At 52.1% G+C, this 19,272-nt stretch overlaps 1 protein-coding gene across 6 annotated transcripts in view; it reads right to left on the bottom strand.

Moving 5' to 3' along the window:
* Window positions 1–19,272, bottom strand: part of GATA4 (GATA binding protein 4) — an 82,106-nt gene that overhangs the window by 47,039 nt on the left and 15,795 nt on the right. For 2 of the 6 annotated variants that reach the window (XM_044225059.1, XM_044225064.1), the window contains exons 1-2: window positions 6,590–6,906; window positions 1,349–2,450 (exon numbers count right to left, since the gene is read on the bottom strand). In XM_044225059.1, the coding sequence (XP_044080994.1) occupies window positions 1,349–1,964 (616 nt within the window). In that variant the 5' untranslated portion in view covers window positions 1,965–2,450; window positions 6,590–6,906. The other 4 variants (XM_044225061.1, XM_044225060.1, XM_044225062.1 and 1 more) reach the window with 4 other exon arrangements.

Here is a 19,272-nt window from a genome sequence, read left to right as displayed (position 1 = left end):
CCCAGCCCCGGCGCCACTTCCACGGTTAATCAGTTTACCTGGGATGTGTATTTGGCTGGACCCCCCTGGGGACCTTCCCTGGCCACCCAGGGTCAGAGGATAATTTAAAAGCTCTTCAAAGCCAGGGCCCTTCTCAGAGCCAGCCTAAGACTGGAAACCTGGGAGGGACAAGCTTTACTCTTCAAAGTGAGAACAAATGTGAAAGGATTTAGCACTTAGTAGGTAGTCAATAAATGTTAACTTTGTTTCTCAGGTCTGGGCTTCCCCTCCCCCGCAAAAACCATCTCCAACCAAACCCAATCCTGGCCCTTCCTGAAATTCCACAGGCCATAGGTCGTCTGCATTTTGAACTAGTGGTTCCCACTTCCTTTACTTGCCTTTCCAAAGCAAGCAGACCCTTTCTCAGATTTCATTTTGTTCAGTCTGTAAATCGGAGCCAGAGTGCCCACGTTTGCCGTAATTCCCAGTTTTGCCATTTCACAGAAAATATTCAATGATGCCCATTAGGATTGTTATTTCTAACCTCAGCCCTCAGGACAAGAGGACGCTCAACTTAGGGAAACTGCTGCAAAATCTCCATTTAAGTCAGATATTATAGAGAAGCCCTTCCGGGCTTCCCGTGGCTCCCTTGGACGCTGATCAGGTATGCGCTTTCGATACACCCAGCACACGTGCCCCCGCAGACCCGCGCAGGGCGCAGTGCGCTCTGGCCCCGGGGCACCCACAAGGTGCCAGCCCCAGTTCAACCCATCTCCATTGCTCCAGTCCCTCCTTTGTACCAGGTGTGAAATCCCGAAAGGAGAATCATCTGCCACTCGGAAGGATCCTCCAACTGGGCCGCCAAATGGCCCAAAAGATCTTGGGCCCTCGCCAATGTAATCAGTTCCCTGCTGGGGACACCAAGGGAGGGCCGAAAGGAAATGGGAGCAGAAACCCCGCGATCGCGAACGCTGTCCCCAAGGGCTCCCGGAGCTGCCCCTCCCAGCTCTCCAGTGAGCCTGTCACCCTCCCGCAGTCACCTATAGATGGGCATGGCGGGGTCACACGAACCCGACGTCTGGGGCTTAACGGGGACACACTCAGACCCTGCCACCTCTCTCTTTCAGAAAAGCACCAGAGACTAGGCTCGCTCCCGCTTAACAGAATCTGGGCTCTCAGGGGCTGTGACTTGCACCGCCGCCAGCGTTCGGAGCCTCCAGCTTCTGTCTTCCTTGGAAACTCACGCGTTCTGTCCCTTCCCTACCGCCCGCCACCCCACACGCACACTTGTGAAAAATTAAATGTTTCCAACAGTGCTCACGACAGCCTGCTCCAGTACCCAGCCCGGGTGCTTGCGCTCAGTACTCACCGAGATTGGGGTGTCGGGCAGCGGGGTTGGCCCTGCCGGGCAAGCTGTGCAGGACCGAGCTGTCGAAGGGACCGGCGGAGGCGGCGGCGGCCGCGGCCCAGGACGCGCCCACGTCGGCCATGTAGGCGGGGTAGGGGCTTGAGTAGGAGCCTGCGAAGCCCGCACGCCCGTACTGCTCGCGGCCCGTCAGGCCCGCACCCGCAGCTCCGCTACCACTGCTGTAGGCTGCGGCTTCCCGGGCCGCGGCGGCGGCGGCGGCGGCCGCCAGGGACCCAGTGGTTCCCGGGAAGGAGAAGCGCGGCGACACCGGCGGGGGGGTGTAGGCGGCTCCCTCGGCTCCCGCCTGGCTCCAGCCCGGACTGCCCTGCTGGGTTCCGGGCCCGGCACCCGACGGAGCCCCACCGGAGCTGCCGCCAGAGGTGGCTCCGGACGCGGCGCCCCCGCCTCCGCCCTGGAGATAAGACAGGCCCAGCACAGATGAGGGCACCCTCGGCGTGGGCACGTAGACTGGCGAGGACGCAGCGCCCGCGCTGTGCATGAAGGCGCCGGGGCCGCCGGCCTCGTAGGCCCCGGGAGGGGGGCCGTGGTTGGCCGCCATGGCCAAGCTCTGGTACATCGCCCCCGCGAGCTCTACGCTTCGGAGTCCCGTCACTCGCGACTCAAGGCGCGATGCAGCAAGACACAATAATAATAATGATAGAAAAAATAATAATAAGGTACAGGTGAGAGTCTGTCACATAAACGCAGATCAAAAATCAAAAGTAAAGAAAAACAAATCTCTCAAAAACATACACGTATTAAATCCAGCATCCAGCAAAAACGACTCTAGGCTCTTGTTTATAGGAAAATCCCAAATTGAAATTTTGGTTCTTCCTGGAGGTGCTGGAGGAGGGGCTGAATCTACCCCTGGGCCTAGAGGTCCCAAGCGCCTACGAGTGGCAGAAGACGCGGGGTGGTGCCTGGGCGCCTGCGTGGGGAACGGGCCTTCGGGTTACGCTGGCGGCTGTCGCCGCGCACAGTCCTCAGGACACCGCAGACTCCGGCGTTGGGTGCAATAGTCTGGTTCCAACGCAGAGGGACCGGCTGCGTCCTTCTACAGGTCCTAAAAGGGGAACAACAAAAAGAGGAAGTTCATTAGGAGCCTCGCTATGCTCGAGGTTGCTTCTTTCGAACTGCTAACCCAAGAAAACATCACTCTCTCTCAAAGAAGCCTGCGGCTCCCAAGGAAGCTTCGGTCTTTGTCGTGCGCGGAGGCCCGGGGATCTGGCTGCTTCGTGGAAGCCTAGGGAGGGCAGTTTTAGGGACATGGGGCTTCATGGTTATTGGACCTGTAATTATGGGTAGTGACCCAGGTCATTTTTTTTTTTTTTTGTATTGCTTGTCAGGAACGACTTTAATTTTGCCTTATTTATCAAGCATATTCTAGTCACTGTATTTTCTAAGTTCAAGGGTTTCAGGTTTTCAGGGCAGTGCCTGGGACCCAAGAAATATCGCTCGTCTCTGTCCCACCTAACCCCAAGTGTCGCAGGCGTGAAAAAACTTTGGATTGCCCATGAAAGACAAAGACAAACTCTATAAAAACCAGCAATCGAGGAAAATTTTCTTTGTAATCTTTTTTTTTTTTTCCTTAAGTAGAGGTAGAGTCTAAATGTTTATACATGAGCACAGTGTCTGGTGAATTTCTGTGAAAAGGACTGTGAAAATTCTTATCCATCCACACACTTTACTATGTGGAAGTCAAATCAGACAAGATATTTTTCCTGCAAATAATATTTTAGCAATGTTGCAGATTGGGTTTCAAAACCAGAAAAGTGAAAGGAATGTCCAAGTTCACTTTACAGAACAACTCCCTGGGTATTCTGGATTTACTGAATGGGTTTTTCCATGTAGAATCCCTGGTTCACTCACGTAGGGAATCAGAACACCAATGACACTGCTTGAGGGGGAAGAACCATTCATGGGACTTGGTTATATCCTTGTATCCTGTGTTTTTATTTTCCCAGGCCATTTTTTTCTGATAAAATAAGGGCTTTACTTTCTGAAGCACCTGCTTTGTTCCAGGTGCTTATTGTCACAGCTTCACTAAGGAAAAGTGTGTCGCCTCCATTTACAAAAGATAGAACTAAAGCATCATTAGAGAGTTTTGAAACTTGTCAAAGATCAAAATACAATTAAGAGGGGTGAGGGACAGAATCTGTGGGCGTCCAGGGTTTGAGCCTGACTGAGACACTCCCACTTTTCTCCTTAAGATGAGGTAGTCACTTTTAGCAGTAGTTTCTTTTTCATTGCAGTAGTAGAATTAAAGATATTAATTGACCTTTATTACACTAAATCCAGGCTCCATCACTTACTGAATGGATGACTTTAGACACATTAGTTAACCTCTGTGCCTCAGTTTCCTCATTTGCAAAAATGCAAATGTTAAAGGCATCTATCTTGTAGAGTCACTTGAGGATTGTGAGGATTATAAATTAATATATATAAAGCACTTATAACAGGGTTTTTATAAAAGTTATAACAGGCACAAAGTTCTATACAATTGTTGGCCATTATTTTTTTTTTTTAAGATTTTATTTGTCAGAGAGAGAGAGGGAGAGAGAGCGAACACAGGCAGACAGAATGGCAGGCAGAGACAGAGGGAGAAGCAAGCTCCCCGCCGAGCAAGGAGCCCGATGTGGGACTCGATCCCAGGACTCTGGGATCATGACCTGAGCTGAAAGCAGCCACTTAACCAACTGAGCCACCCAGGTGTCCCTGTTGGCCATTATTATTACAGATTTCTAGTGTCCCAGAAGACAGTGCCTCAGATATAATCATACTATAATAAATGGGCATCTTAATTATTGTAAAAAATTCTGAAAATGGAATTTCTAATACACACTATATAATGTTTTTAACCATTTTTGCAACATCACTAATGATAATGGAGTTAATAGCACTGTATTCTATAGTCACATGTTAACTCCGAGATGGTTTGTTATTTGCTTTCAAAACTACACAACAAATTATTGGTTTGTTGGACATTTCTTTCCAGTAAGAAGTCTGGCTAGACAGTGGATACAAAAAAATTTGATCTGAGGAGTACCCATCTTAGTCCGTGGGTATGACTCTTTTTTTTAAAAAAAAAATTTTATTTCCTTATTTGACAGAGATCACAAGTAGGCAGAGAGGCAGGCAGAGAGGAGGAAGCAGGCTCCCTGCCCAGCAGCGAGCCCGACACCAGGCTCAATCTCAGGACCCTGGGATCATGACCTGAGCCGAAGGCAGAGGCTTTAACCCACTGAGCCACCCAGGCGCTCCCATGGATGTGACTCTTGATCTCCTGTTTGTGAGTTCAAGCCTCACGGTTGGGTGTAGAGATTACTTAAAAATAAATGTTTAAAAAAAATTTTTAAACTAACTAACTAACTTTTTAAACTAACTTCACTCTTTGAAAATGAAGATAAACAATAGTACCTTATAAAAATCTCTGGGTTCAATAAGTAAATACATAGGTTTATTTTGATAAAATATTCAGTATTTAATTTTTACATCAAATAGTTTTTCTATTTCATTGTATTTTCTTTGATATTCAACTTCTGCAGTTCTAAAACATAACATCATAATTGTTTCTCACATAACTGCAGGAAAGGAAGATTTATAATTTTGTAAGACAACTTCCAATATACATACAGACGCTAATTTACAAGTTTTAAAATGTAAATGCTAAAAATGCCATCAATCTAGGATTTGTCTTTATTACATGCTCTGCCTTTTTAAATGGCTGGTACATTACCTGGGCGTTGGATTACTGAACAACAGAAGGTGGAGAAAATACCCCTCAATATCTTTCTAGAAAGACAAGAAATCATTCTGCCTGTTTCTATTATTAAGCCTCGGTTCAGGCATCCACGGAGGTAGCAGCGCCAGCTACTGAGAATGGCAGGTCGGCCCTCGCCAGGGCTCAGGCCTGCTCCCCGTTTTTTCTTCCCTTTCTGGCCACGCATTCCAGTCCACCTCAAATTCACAGACCAAACAGGAAATGCTTTCTTAGTGATTTAGCTGACAGCCCTTTTCCGATTTATTTCTGATTGCGGGAGGATTGAAAGCTTGCCCTAATGTCCCCGTCTACATACAAGTCACTCCAGCTCTTTCAGCTCAGCTTGCGTCTCGATTCTCGGCCTGCTGTGCAGAAAACTGTCACACACCAACGCAACACACTGGCCAGCAATAATAAAATTGGCCGCTGCTGGGGAAGGTGGAGACTCAGAAGTTGGGGGGGGAGGGTATCCCAATGGAACCTTACTTTAAAAGCCTGAAACCTGCTCCTGGCTGTCTATTCCTCTTCCGAGGAACCCAGGAAATACTCTCCTGCAGCGCTTCCCCAACCTTCCCCTCAGGGTCACCGCGCTGCCCCAAATCCTACCAGCCCTGGGTCCCTCTCCACCGTTTCCCAACCGAAAGGCCTCTTCTTTCCCTCAGCCTGGTGGCAGTTTACCACCCAGACATCCTGCTCTCCCTGAAGGACCCCCTGACTCCCAGCTCAAAGCCAAGCAACTCGGCAGCTAGCCGTGGCTGGAGGAGGGACGTCACTGCTTTCCTCTCGGGTTCCGGCCCTCGGCTACTTTCGCCCAAAAGTAGTGTGAGTGGGTGGGGTTGTTAGCTTCGTGGGTGGTGTTTGACTCCCTGGACCCCAGTCGGGAGGGCTAGGAGGCTGACCAGAAGGGCATAAAAGGTCCAGGCGCTCAGTAGCCGTTCCCGACTTGGAAGCGCCTCCCTGGGGCCCGAGGCCCAGTCGCGCTGCCTCCCACCACCACTCTAGAGTCCCGGGAGTCCCGACGGGCCACGCAGCTCCGTCTGAGCCCCTCCGTGAGGCCTGTCCCGGATCAGGTGGTCAGTGTGATTTCGCACGGCCATCACCCCCATCCAGGACCTGCCTGAGAGGTGCAGAAACAAGGGCTGGAGTACACACGCGGTGGCGGGGATTAAAAACGTTCAAGTTCACACACACACACACACACACACCCAAAAGCACTTCGAATATCCCTCTTCGCTTTCCCTCCAAATCTTACTTTGATTTAAAGACGCTATTAAGCCAATGCCCGAAGTTGAGCAGTCTTTGACCAATTAGGGGGCGGAGGGGGTGACCAATGTCTCCTTTCCATCCACCAGTTACCTCTCTACTCCTAGGCAAACACCGCAGAGGAGCCCTGGATTCGCGGACTGCTGGAGAGAGCGTGGCGACGGAAGAAAAAGCCGTACCTGCCGGGACCTGAGCCTCCTGGAGAGCGGGCGCGCGCTCCCCTGGGCGCCCCGAGAGCTACGGCAGCAGCGGTGCTTCTCGCAGCCACTGTGCCGGCCGCCTCCGCTTCCCCTAGCTCCCAGCGCGGGTCCCCTCGCCCCTGCGCTCGCGTTCCCGGGCGCTGACTGGCCTGTGGGAGTCACGTGCAAGGGCGGGGGGCGGGGGTGCGCCGCAGAGGCTGCACCTCCGCTCGGCGCCGGGCTGCGGGGCTGTACAAAAAACTCCCCCAGCAGGCAAAGTCCAGGCGCACGGATCTCGGAAAATGCTAAAGCGCCACTGCCGGAGCGCGGGGCTTCACCCGCCGCCGTGCCTGAGGTCGATTCGGTTCGCAGTTTTGCTCAGGGTCAGCTTTATTCAGGAGCTCCCTTCTCCTACCTTCTCCCTCCACCCCATCCCCCACCTGCGCCTCCGGGTGGTCCGGGTCTTGCAACAGCCCTGGACTCGCGGGACAAGGGGCGGGGCTGATAGAAGGAAAGGTGACCTCTTGAGAGAGACCCCTAATCGGCTGTGGAGCACCGGGTCACCAGGAGAACCCGGCTGGCTACGAGTCTCCGGGAGGTAGTGGACAGCGGGGATCCTGCTAGCCTCGGACTGCTAGGGGAAAAGACACAAAACCTGGGACTGGCCCACTGAAGTCAGAACGCAGTGAAGGAAGCTTCCCTTTCGCCTTCTCAGCAGCCTAGGGAGTCCTCGAGGGGGCCTCTGCAGCCCTCAATTTTATGTATCTATGCAAAACGTGCACCCTTTCCTGTCGACGCTTCCCATCTCGTTTGGCCTCTAAGTTTCAGACCTTTCCGTTTTCCCTGCAGCCTGCCGCGCAGCTGCACCAATCCAAAGGACGTGGCAGGGGCTTGGGGAGCTTGGCAGTCCCCCAGGAAACCAGGAGTCTTCCAGGCAGCTCAGCAACCCCCCCCCCCTGCCCCAACACACCCAGAGTTGGGGGCGGGAAGGGTGGTAGGCCTGAGTCTGGAGTCAGCGTCAGTGCCTAGAGGCCCCCGCGCAGCGGGGCTGCGAGCCGGAGAGTCCCTCAGACAGGTCTAAAGGTTAATAGAGCAATCACAGGGCCCTATTACCGCGTAAAAATAACCCATCGATTACCGCAGCCTTCAGCCCCAGATAACAGCCGGCCGGTGGCTCTCACGCTTTCGGTTAAACTTTTCTTTCCCTCCCCTAAAGCCGAATTTTCTCTCAAGAGCAGGTTTTTCATACAGGATTAGAGGGGTCGGGAGGGGGCCGGGATACCACCCTAAACGAAACCGGTGCAGCTGCGAAGGAAGGGTAAGGGGTTACGCCAGCTTCCGCTGTTGGTAATCAGCAGTGTATTCCTGGCCTGCTCGAGGGCAACCCGGGCGCAGAGGACAAGACTAGTACGCGGGGCTGATTGGAAGGAAAACCCCAAAGGGATCGTGGCCAACTCGTGGGGATTCTCAGGAAAATCCCGGAGGAAGGACTGATCGCGGCTGCGCGGGGAGTTCTTTTTCCTGAGCGAAATGTGCGGAGGATCAGAGGGGCCCGAGGGCAGGAGAGAGAACTGAGGCGCGCCCCGAGGAGCTGCTGAAGGTCTGCGTCGGGGCTTGACGCACCCTCGCCGGCCCCCACACGGCCCCCAGGCACCTGCTCACCTAGGCCCCTTCGTGCCCGGGAAACTTGGGACGGTCTGTTTAGGGACCCTGCTCCAGCTTCCTTCAACTCCTCGCCAGCGCCTCTGCAGATTTTAGCCCTGGCAGATCCCAGAAGTCTGGGAACTTAAGAGGGAAGAGGTCCTGGGGACCCGGGAGGCTGGAGAGGTTTGTGGAGGACACTCAGCTGGCGCACTTTCAGAGGAATGGCGGCTAAGGGTACGCGACCCCTGCTTGGTCAAAAGGACATCCCCATTGGCCTATGAGGACTTTCTGGAGAATTAAACGTGTGGGCTTGGACAAGCGGCAAGATGTTGTAGCCTCTCTGTTTTCAGTGGGGATTTGTGGCTCCAGCGAAGCCCTAGGTCTCAGATCCGCCTTCACCCGAGACCCTCAGAGCTGAGCCTGTGCCCTGAGGATGTTCTTAGCAACACGCCAAGGGCTTGGGGCTTAGCATCTGATGGAGTGGCCATCCAAGCGTCCTCACCAAAGCCAAGGACACAGACCACTCCCAGGCGGGCTTCTACTAGCAGTGCTGGATGGCCCGAGGCGATAGAGCTCGTATGCTGAGGTTCGCTTTAGCTGGGTGCCCTGGGACGAGCCTCCCCCCTCTACTGCTCCCTCACAAGGCCTCCCGGAACCTTAGTCTCCTCCTCCGTGGTGGGGGGTTGGGAGGGGGGGCGCAGAACGGGCCCTGCCTGCTCTAAGTGGATGTTGTGAGACCCCAGATGGAAGAGCCTGGTTTTTCTATGAGCTCGCTTGCTAGGATCCCCGGATTCACCGGGAGTCCTCTTCTGGCAAGGGACCCGACAGAGCCCTTTTATCCACGCCCCACTCTGGAGCAGTTCAGGTGGGCTGAGGCCTGGGAGCCTTGAGAGATTCGCTCCTTCTAGGAATGCGCCTGGGATAGAGAAATTTGTGTCTTCTTTCTTGCGGCTCTTTTCTCTGGGTCCAGCGCCCCAACTTTCTTCCCAAAGCGTTTAGCTCAAAGACTGTCCAGAAGGTGATTGGCGAGCGATCTGTTCTCTTCGGGTGTTTGATTTTCCCTCGCTCCCTCCCTCCGTCTTTCGGTCGGCCCCCTCCCTCGCTCGGGCATGGCAGTAGCCCCCGCGTCTGCCGCGCTGTTGCCAGGAGCACGGAGCATTTCAAGGCCTCCCTGGCCCGCCGGCTGGAGGAGGTTTATCGGCTGCCGCTAAGTTCCCAGGCTTCTCTCTCGCTCAGGAGGCCGCTGGGAAACCGGGGCGGGGGGGGGGGTGCTTTGAGGTTCGGATTCTTGGCTATTTTTAAGGACATGTCCCTGGGCTGGCCTGGGATGGTGGCCCACCCCACTCACGTCCTCTTTCCTCTTTTCTTTCCCATAGTCAACAGGGAAAATTTAATACTGTAAAAATCTTTGATCTCTTTTTACTAAGGGCCTGGTCTAATGCAGAGTCACGGAATGAAATTTTAGACAAATAAGAATTACATAGACGCATTGCACACTTTCTTAAAAACTCCCCAGGATACAAGAATAAACTGCATTTTCTTGCTCCCTTAAGGCCTCGGGGACTTGAGCTGGTCCATACCCTAGTTAAATCGCAACTGTAGACTGGACTTGGTGTACAGAGGAATCTGAACTCTAGTTCCCTGAACAAAAGAGTTAATAAACTGTGGACGATGGAAACCACAGAGACACCAGCCAGGGTCTCCCCTCGCGGGGTAACCGGATTTCCTGGCGGGACCCGAGCCAGCTTATTGTAAACGCAGCGCAACCTTAGGTGTCAGAATCTCAGATCTGGGTTGGTAAAGCCATTCAGCACCACGCGGAAATCAGCCTCCGTGGCCGCCTTACAAAAGCCAACAACGCCTGGAAAAACACGGGGCTCGCTAAATCTTATAATCGGAACAAGAGACCCCCAGAGAGAGAGGGGGAGAACCAGAGAGGGGACTAGGAAGTCCCTCCTAGGGACTAGGAAGTCTTTCGTAACGAATTCTCCGAGATGTAGACTCTTCTCTGTGGACTTGGGCGCAAGGGCTCATGACAGACATGCAGAGTGACCCGCGCTGAGCGTAGGCTGGGTCTGGCCCCCACACGCCCCTTGAATTTCCCCACAGGGCCTGGGCTTTCCTTCTCTGCCACTCCTAATCCTCACTAGCGTGACCCACCCTGCCCTCTGTGCCACCCCCGCCTTGGGCGGAGCTGGGAGAACCAAATTGCGGAGTCCGGCTAGTCCCCGCTGACACAAAGTTGGAGAATGAACTGAGCTGTTCGACTACATAGACCTTTTTTCCCTCCTTGTGCCTGGCGTTTCAACACCCAGAATTTTTTGTGGCGTGGGGCTGGGGGTATCGAGGACATTAAAAACACCCTCCCCCTACCACCCAAATGAGCTCTGCACCCCAGGAAGTGATTATCAGCCTCCCGCTGGCAGATGTGAGGAGAGAAGGCAGTAATGCTCTTTTACTCTGTCTTGTTTTTAAAAATACTATTCCATAGGGCGCCTGGGTGGCTCAGTTGGTTAAACCTGGGACTCATGATTTCGGCTCAGGTCTTGATTACAGGGTCCTGAGACTGAGTCCCTCTTCCGCTTCGGGCTGGGCGTGGAGCCCACTAAATATTCTCTAGCTCCCCGTCCCTCTGCCCCTCCTCCTCTCTAAAAATAATTTAAAAATACTATTCGGTGTTGCAAAGTGAAGCCAAAGTCTTGCTCACAGACCTCCTTTAAAGCCCCTCGGTGCTTCTGGCCCTAAGGATCCGAGTTTTGGGCACACCCCTTAATATTTTATAGTCATTTCCAAATTACCACTCTCAAACTCCATTTTTTTTTTTTTGAGGAAACAACAACATTGGGGAGCTAGAAGAAGGAAGAGAGGCGTTACCATCTCACAGGAACAAGAACTCAGAGACCCAGAAAGTTTAAGACAGTTTTCTGAGGTGGCAAATCCAGTGCATTGGACAGTAGGTCTCAGATTTAGATTCCTGAGTCTTAGTTCTTTTTTCCATTCTTATTTAATATTGAGTTTCTATGGGGCACCTGGGTGGCTCAGTGGGTTAAAGCCTCTGCCTTTGGCTCAGGTCATGATCCCAGGGTCCTGGGATCAGGCCCTGCGTTGGGCTCTCTGCTCAGCGGGGGACCTGCTGCCTCTTCTCTCTGACTGCCTCTCTCTCTGCCTACTTGTGATTTCTGTCTGTCAAATAAATAAAACCTTTAAAAAATATATTGAGTTTCTATAATGAAATGCTTTTCTATTTTTTAAATTTTATTTTGTTTTAAAGATTTTGTTTATTTATTTGACAGAGAAAGAGATGGTGAGAGCAGGAACACAGCAGGAAGAGTGGGAGAGGGAGAAGCAGGCTCCCTGAGCAGGGAGCCTGATTCGGGGCTGGATCCCAGGACCCTGAGATCATGACCTGAGCCAAAGGCAGAAGCTTAACGGCTGAGCCACACAGGCACCTCTCTAATTTTTTTAAAAGTAGGTTCCGGGGCACCTAGGTGGCTCAGTGGGTTAAAGCTTCTGCCTTCAGCTCAGGTCATGATCTCGAGTCCTAGGATCGAGCCCCACATCGGGCTCTCTGCTCAGCGGGGAGCCTGCTTCCCCCTCTCTCTCTACCTGCCTCTCTGCCTACTTGTGATCTCTCTCTGTCAAATAAATAAATAAAATCTTTAAAAAAAAAAAAAAAGTAGGTTCCATGCCTAGCATGGAGCTCAGTGAGAGGCTTGAACTCAAGACCTGAGCTGAGATCAAGAGCTTAACCAACTGAGCTACCCAGGGGCCCCTGAAACACTTTTTTAAACCTGCCTTTTGTTTTTCAAATATCTCTAAATTTCCTTTAATGAGGAAGCCTAACAGAACTACTAGTGTTCCCTCTTTCCTTGTCTCTCTCTGTCAAATAAATAAATAAATTCTTTTTTTTTTTTTAAGACCATACATGGGGCGCCTGGGTGGCTCAGTGGGTTAAGCCTCTGCCTTTGGCTCAGGTCATGATCTCAGGGTGCTGGGATGGAGCCCTGCATCGGGCTCTCTGCTAGGCAGGAAGCCTGCTTCCCCCCTCTTTCTGCCCACCTCTCTGCCTACTTGGGACCTCTCTCTGTCAAAATAAATAAACTATAAAAAAAATACATCCCAAAGCTATTCTGTTCCCTATTTAAAAAAAATTAAAATCCATTTAAAATAATGCAGGTCGTGTCTCATAATCTAAGAGCCCAAGAGAAAGAAAAGAAAAGCAAAAAGGAGGCTCTACATTTTCATTAAATTTAGGAAGGATGCCAGAGGCTTTTTAAATGGGGAACACGCTCCTCAGTCCCGGGGCAGCAGAGGACAGAACTGAAACCCGGCCTCGGTGCCCGCAAGTCCGGACACTTGGGCCAACGGGTGCGGAGCAGGGAAACGTCAGCTTGCTGTGGCCATAGTGACACTCTAGTACATGCCCCTTTCCCCCTTCCCAGTCTGGCTCCCTCTCTCCCTCCTCACCCAAGAACCTTAAGAAAACTGCAGCAAACAGAAGCTTCCTGCCGCTGCTCTCCAAGCTGTGGGGAGACCGACTCCTGGTCTGCAGACTCTCCGAAGTGTCAGGAGGGCACCTATCTTTGGGGACGAAAACTGTCACCTCCGGGATATCTATCTCTTGGTGACCCGGGCCAGAGTATGTTCACTTGTAGGTCCTCCCTCCTCCTTCCCTGTCGGACTTTTAGAAGTTGCTGCTCTGGCCATGCTGGGTCTAGAGCAAGAACTCCATAAATGTTCTGGGCACCCATAAGATGTTAACTTGCTTTATCCATAGTCCTTATGTTCCCTGGAATTATAAATTCGTTTATCTGTTGTTGGTTATACACTTCACTCCCCACACGCACCCCAGAAGGTAAGCTCCAGAAGGGCAGCAACTGTGGCTGGCTCTTAGTAGTGACTCAATAAATGTTTGTTGAAGGATTAAAATTACAAAAGGGATTGCTAACGGCATTTCTCAAGGGTAACGGGACTTGGAGAATGGAACACTCCCCTCCAAGGGGAATAGGTCTCCTGGCAAACAGTGGGGGCCCAGGGTCACCACCAGGACACGGAGGCCCAGGCTAGACACCAAGATTTGGGCCACTCAAGAGCGTTTATCTGCATGGCTCAGCCCCACCGTGGCGAACTACAAATCTCCTGTCCAAATCTAGGTTGCCTCTAAGGAGACCCCGGAGTCCCCGGACTCTGGAGTGTGCAGAAGAAGGGATTTCCAGGCGCGGGCATGCAGTCTGGATTTTTGAAGCTAATTTGGCCTAGACAACCCGGATTAGGCACTGAGACTGCGGCAGCTGGCAAGGGAGACACGGGGCTCCCCAGAACAGAGACCAAGGACTGACAAAGGACGCCAGGTGCGGCGTCTCCCGAGGCACGGAAAGCCCAGACCCATAAATTCTGAGAAGATGGAGGAAGCCAGCCAAACACTAGGACTGAGAAAAAACGAAGGAGAGGGTTTATGGAGAGAGACAGAAACAAGAAGAAGGAGGGGAAGAAGGGAGAGACAGAGGAAGGCAGGCAGAAACGAGGACAGAAAAAAACCTAGGGAGCAAGTAGAGAGTGAGACAGGCCTGAGAAAGCCGGAGAGGGACGGAATCATTCATGTGTTCCTTCCTTCGTTCCTTCTCTATTTATTGAGCACCTACTCTGTGCTCTCGAACTTTCCAGGAGCTTGGATTTGGCATGGAACAAAATAGAGAAAATTCTGTCTCCAGGAGATTCCATTCTATAAGAGGAAGCCAGACAATAAAAAAGTCAAATCTGTAGTGTTAAATGGTGAAGTCTTATGGGAAAAACACAGCAGGGAATGGACATGCAGAGAGAGAAATTAGGGGCGGAGACCAGAGGAAAGAAAGAGGGGAAGATAGGAGAGAAAAACACAAATTCAGAGAAAGAATCAAGATAGGAGTCAGGAGACATGGCAACAGAAACAGAAAGAGATCGAGACCCCCAGGGAGAGGAGAAAGCCAGCAAGAGAAAGGGGCAGGAAAGCGCCAGAGCTCGATTGGAGGTGGGGGGGGAGGGACCAGATAGGGACGAGGTCAATCCGGAGTCGAGGGCTCCCCCACCCCCACCCCGCCCAGCTCCCGGGCGGGCGGTGGTGGTGACGAGGACACCAGCGACTGGAGCGCTTCCAGTCGTCAGACCCCGACACACATATCGGGGGGCTTGTGGGGCCACCAGAACACATGATGTTCCCATCGCCAGCTCCCGCGCGTTTCCGCCCAGCCTGCCCCCTCCTCCGCCAGCCCCGGCACCCTTCCCCTGGCCACGGAGCCCGAGGTGACCCGGAGCTGGAGAAGACGCCCAGGCAGGCGCCGCGACCTGGCGCGGCAGAGCGAGAGACAGGAAAGTGTCAAGGAAGCAGAAGCCCAAGTGCGAAAACAGCGCGGGGAGGGGGGCGGGTACCGGGAGGGGGCAGGGACGGCAGGGGGTGCTGGCGGCTGGAGGCCTTGAGGTCCTTAACGCCTGTGAGGACCCACTCCACACAGGCCTGGGTTTTCCTTTAACGGACAAAAGTTCGCTTCACACGCCACCACCCCACAGTTGTAGCAGGTGCCCGTAGAGAGTGGCTTGTTCATTCTAACACCCATCCCGGCTTGGAGGTATTTATTGTTTGGGAATAATTGGTTTCTTGCACCAGCTGGAGGAAAGGGGGGCATGGAGCTTGCAACAACTAGAGGGACATATTTCTCTTCAAGGGTATGTTCTAAACTCTGACCTGAGAGAAAAAGAAGAACGAAAGATCTCTGACATTCCATTTCTTTCCCACCAGTTTCAACTTTCCTACGTCTTCAGCTGGGTATCTGTGTGTTTGAAAGACAGGCGTGCTCTACCTTTAAAGTTTGCTTTCTTCCACAACCCCAGGGCCTCTTCTGCAGAGGTGCTAATAAACAGCAAATTGCCACAGGGCAAGGAAGTACTGGGAGACAAAGCCAGAAGCCAAGGTCTGAATGAAATGTAATGAATAATCAGCACCTAGATAAAGGGGAGCTTTTCACTCATGAAGGTGCGGAGCTAACTCCAGGTGTTTCAGCTAACCTTCTCCTACACCCCCCCCCCCCCATCTCATGCCACCTCGCCTCCAGAGCTGGAGCCTTTCCCTGGGATGGGGAAGAATCTCCCACTCACCCTCCAGAAAGTCTGCAGAGAAGCCCACACTCTGCTTGGAGGGCTGAGAGCAGATAGTATAAGACAGAGCCTCATCAGTCAAAAGTGATCAATTTCTCAATCCCTATGTGAGAAGTGTCTTCACTCCACTTCAAAAGCCCTAAATTATCATCTCCCCTCACCACCTTTCTCTCTACCCCTCTCTGGTTCAGCAGCTAGCGCACACTCATTCTTCCCCAGATTCATTCATTCATACCTCCCCACCCTTTCCCCCCAACCTCCGTATACGACTATTGTCAGGGACTCCAATATCTTCACCCCAAACTCTTTGAATGTGGTTGCTCAGGAGATGTATTCTTTGCAGTTTGCTTCAGGATAAGAAAAAGCTCAACATAAGTTGTGTTTTAATCTATAAAAGAGGATTGCTGGTATCTTCAAAACCTACAAAAACTGACCCAAACTTGAAACCACACAAACGATTCTCAACTGGGAAATATGAGACGGATCTCAGGACCTTCGATCCTCAACTGAGAAATAGATAAAAGGGTATACCTCCATACAACAGAATACTACTCAGGAACAGAAGATAATGAAATGCCGATGCACACAGCAACACACATGAATCTCAAACACACTAGGGCTGTGAGAAAGAGATCAGACTCAAAAGACTAAATGAATCCATTTATATGACATTGCCACAAAGGTAAAACCATAGGGATGGAAAACAGATCAGAGGTTGTTGCCAGGGGCAGGGGGTGGGGGGAAGGGTGACTACAAAGGAGGAGGAGGGAACTTGGGGGGCATGCTATTCTATATTTGGATTGTGAAAGTAGTTACACCATTTGCGTGTTTGTCAAAACTCAAAGAACTGTACACTAAAAAGGGTGAATTTACTGTAAGGAAAGTTCATCTCAATAAATCAGATTTTTCAAAAGCAGGGGCAAAATCGAGTATTGCTGGGGTAGGATAAGATTGTTCAGCCCTATACTCCCTCTCTCTCTCCCCACCCCCCTACCCTTGTGCATGCGCCCATCCTCAGTCCTTAGCGAGACTCTGCATCCCTGGTACATGTTCAACTCCCACCTAAAATACTTCAGAAGAGTGATTTATATACAAAAGAAAGCTTTGCATCTTTTTCAGAAGGATCCAGTTTCCAAGGCTGGTCCTCCCTATTGCTCATCCTTCCTGGAGGCCAGCAGGAAATTCTACAGCAGTGTCTCCTGGACACAGCTCCGGGGCCTGTTTCACACATGTCCCACGCGAGCATTCATGTTTCACCATGGGCTGCAGGGAGGGTAATATGTGAGGGAGGGTTATTCTGTTCTCTCATGTGGAGAGTCCTGGAGCTAGGTATCAGAAGCTCAGAAACTGCTAAGTCACTTTCAGCAACACCACCATTCCCCAGGGAACCTGCAGACGTGGAGGATGGAGAGCAAAAGACCCAGCTGGCCAGAACCCAGTCTTTCTAGGGAGACTGCGTTTTGTCCAGCTGTTCCCATGAGGCAAGAATAAGCCAAGGAGTGGTCTTGGAAAAAAATGAATTTACCCCTGAGAAGGGGACTATATTTCTGAATGGACTAAAGGAAAAGTATTTGCTGAAACATGGCCTTTCTGGTACACGATTCTACCCAACCCACACAACAGTTCTGCGGAGTAAGTGATACTGACTCTGATTCTTACATCCATTGTCATTACACCCAGCTGCAGTTTAGGAAGTGTGCAGGGATGGGCAACCATTGAGTGGGTGGTGATGGGAAGACAGTGTGGCCTGTGGCAGATAAAACCACACTTTGGACATGTATTTTATAGAAATCATAGTCTAGTGGCCATCACAGGGGAGCCCAAAAGCCACTGATTGCCTGGGCCATAGGATGGCTCTGCTACCTTTCCTGCTCAATATAAGAGAGAGAGAGAGAGAGAGAGAGAGTTGATTTCTACCCTTTCCCAGAGTTGTTGATAATATCATTGTTTCCAACTCCCAAACCACTGTGGTCATGGAAGGAAAATGAGTGTTAAGGTTAACAGGCACCCATTGGTCATTAGCTTTAATCTTATCCTTTTCACTTGAATTAAAAAACCAAAATACCAACACTAACAAAATACCATCATAAACAAAAACAGAACAAAACCCCACAAAATACTGTGTTTCCTGTTAGAAACAAAGCAAACAGTTTGGCTTTGTCGATTTCCCTGTTACCCTCATCCCCATCCTTGCAGAGCTTGCTAATTAATCAGTGGAAGAACCAAAAGGTGGGAAGGGAAAGACAGATGTGAAATGGATGCAGGAATCACAACTAGAAGAGCATGAGAGCAGGCAGCATACTGGGAAACAAGGAAAGGAACCTTGGGGACCACCAAGGATCTGACCTTACCCCCTGGGAGGTCTTGGGTAAATCAAGGACAGGGCTGTGGGTCACAGTCTTTCTCTTATGAAATGCAATTGGACACCATGATCTGATAGTGCATTCAGCCTCGATGTTTTCTGCATTTGAATTATTTGAATTTTCTTACAAATGTTGCAATTCATAGAGCAAACATTTATTGAATACTTACTATGTGCCAGGCACCCTGCAAACTTTGGAGAGATGTAAGGATGAACACAAGCCTCTATATTCGAACTATTCAGATCAGCAAACAGGCAACGGGAGAAAGTTCTGAAACAGATAAGTGCATGGAGAGAAACCATGTAAACTCTTTGTAGGTGGGAGGAAAGGAGGTGGGAGGAGGAAGTGAATGAATCAAGGAACTGTATTATTTGTCTGTGTAGGTGTCTCTCCCCTTCCCCCATACTTTTCCTTATTAACTCTTGTCTTCCCAGACCTAGGGCGCGGTGGCCTGAATTGGGAGTAGGAATTATGAGGATCCTGCACAATTCATGCACTGACAGGCACATCCAAAACTTCCAAGGTGCACGACTTCGCCCATTTCATACATTTGACGTCAAACACGCATATCGACATGGTTCCTGCACAGTGCCAGTGTCCCCAGAGCAAGGGCTGGGAGTCGGGGTCCCAAGATGTGGGCTCTAGGTTCCATCACCACCTGGTAGTGTGACCTCAGACATGCCCAGTCGCCCCCCACCACACTTCCCATCTGGCTCTCAGTTTCCTCATCTGTGAAATGTCCTATGTTGTGCTAGATCATTTCTAAGCTCCCTTGCGGCTCTTTAAAAACAAATGAACACATCCTTAAAAGACACTAGGATTAAGAGGTGGAATAAAGTCAAATATTTGTTGATTGATAGAAAAATGCTTCCTCCGAGCCACGCGGGGCTGTTCGGGGGCGCACAGAGAGTCGCCCGGCCCCTTGGTGAACGCAGGCCTCTTCTGGGTCTCGCTTTTCCAAGGGGGTCGCCAGCTCCCGGGCCCCGCGCACCGCCTCTCCGCCCCCTCCCCCCGCGCGGGGTGCCCTGCGCCTCCGCCCGCGCAGCCCGCGCAGGGCCGGCGTGATGGATGGCCGCGGAGCCGGCGGCCTGTCAGGCCTTATTGATGAGGTGCGCGCTGAAGGCCGCCGCGTAACCCGAGGCGGCAGGAGGCGAGCGCGGGGCGGCCGCGGGCGCAGACTCGGCGGCGCTCGGGGTCAGCCCCCGGCCGGCCGCGCCCGCCCCTCCGGCGCGCCCCGGCCCGGCTCCGCGGAGGGGGCGGCCAGTGCGGAAGCGCCTCCCGGGGCCTGGCGCCCCGGTGCGCGGGGCCCGCTTCCTCCCCGCGGTCCCCTCGCTTCCCGCCCCCCGCTCGCCCGCGAGCCTGCCTTCGGGGGCCGCGGCCGCAGCCTCGTCTGGGAGCCGGCACCTCCCGGGCAGGGCCCCCTCTCCCGCTGGGCCCACGCCCGGACCTCCACTCTTACCCCGGGCGGCGAGGCGGGTGCTGGCGTCCGGGGCCGCGGTTACCGCCGGCGCGGCCCGGGGAGAAGAGTGCTTTCCCTAAGCGGAGGGG

Source organism: Neovison vison, chromosome 11, assembly GCF_020171115.1.
Source record: "Neovison vison isolate M4711 chromosome 11, ASM_NN_V1, whole genome shotgun sequence".
NCBI lineage: Eukaryota > Metazoa > Chordata > Mammalia > Carnivora > Mustelidae > Neogale > Neogale vison.
This window is presented reverse-complemented; position numbering and strand designations above follow the sequence as displayed.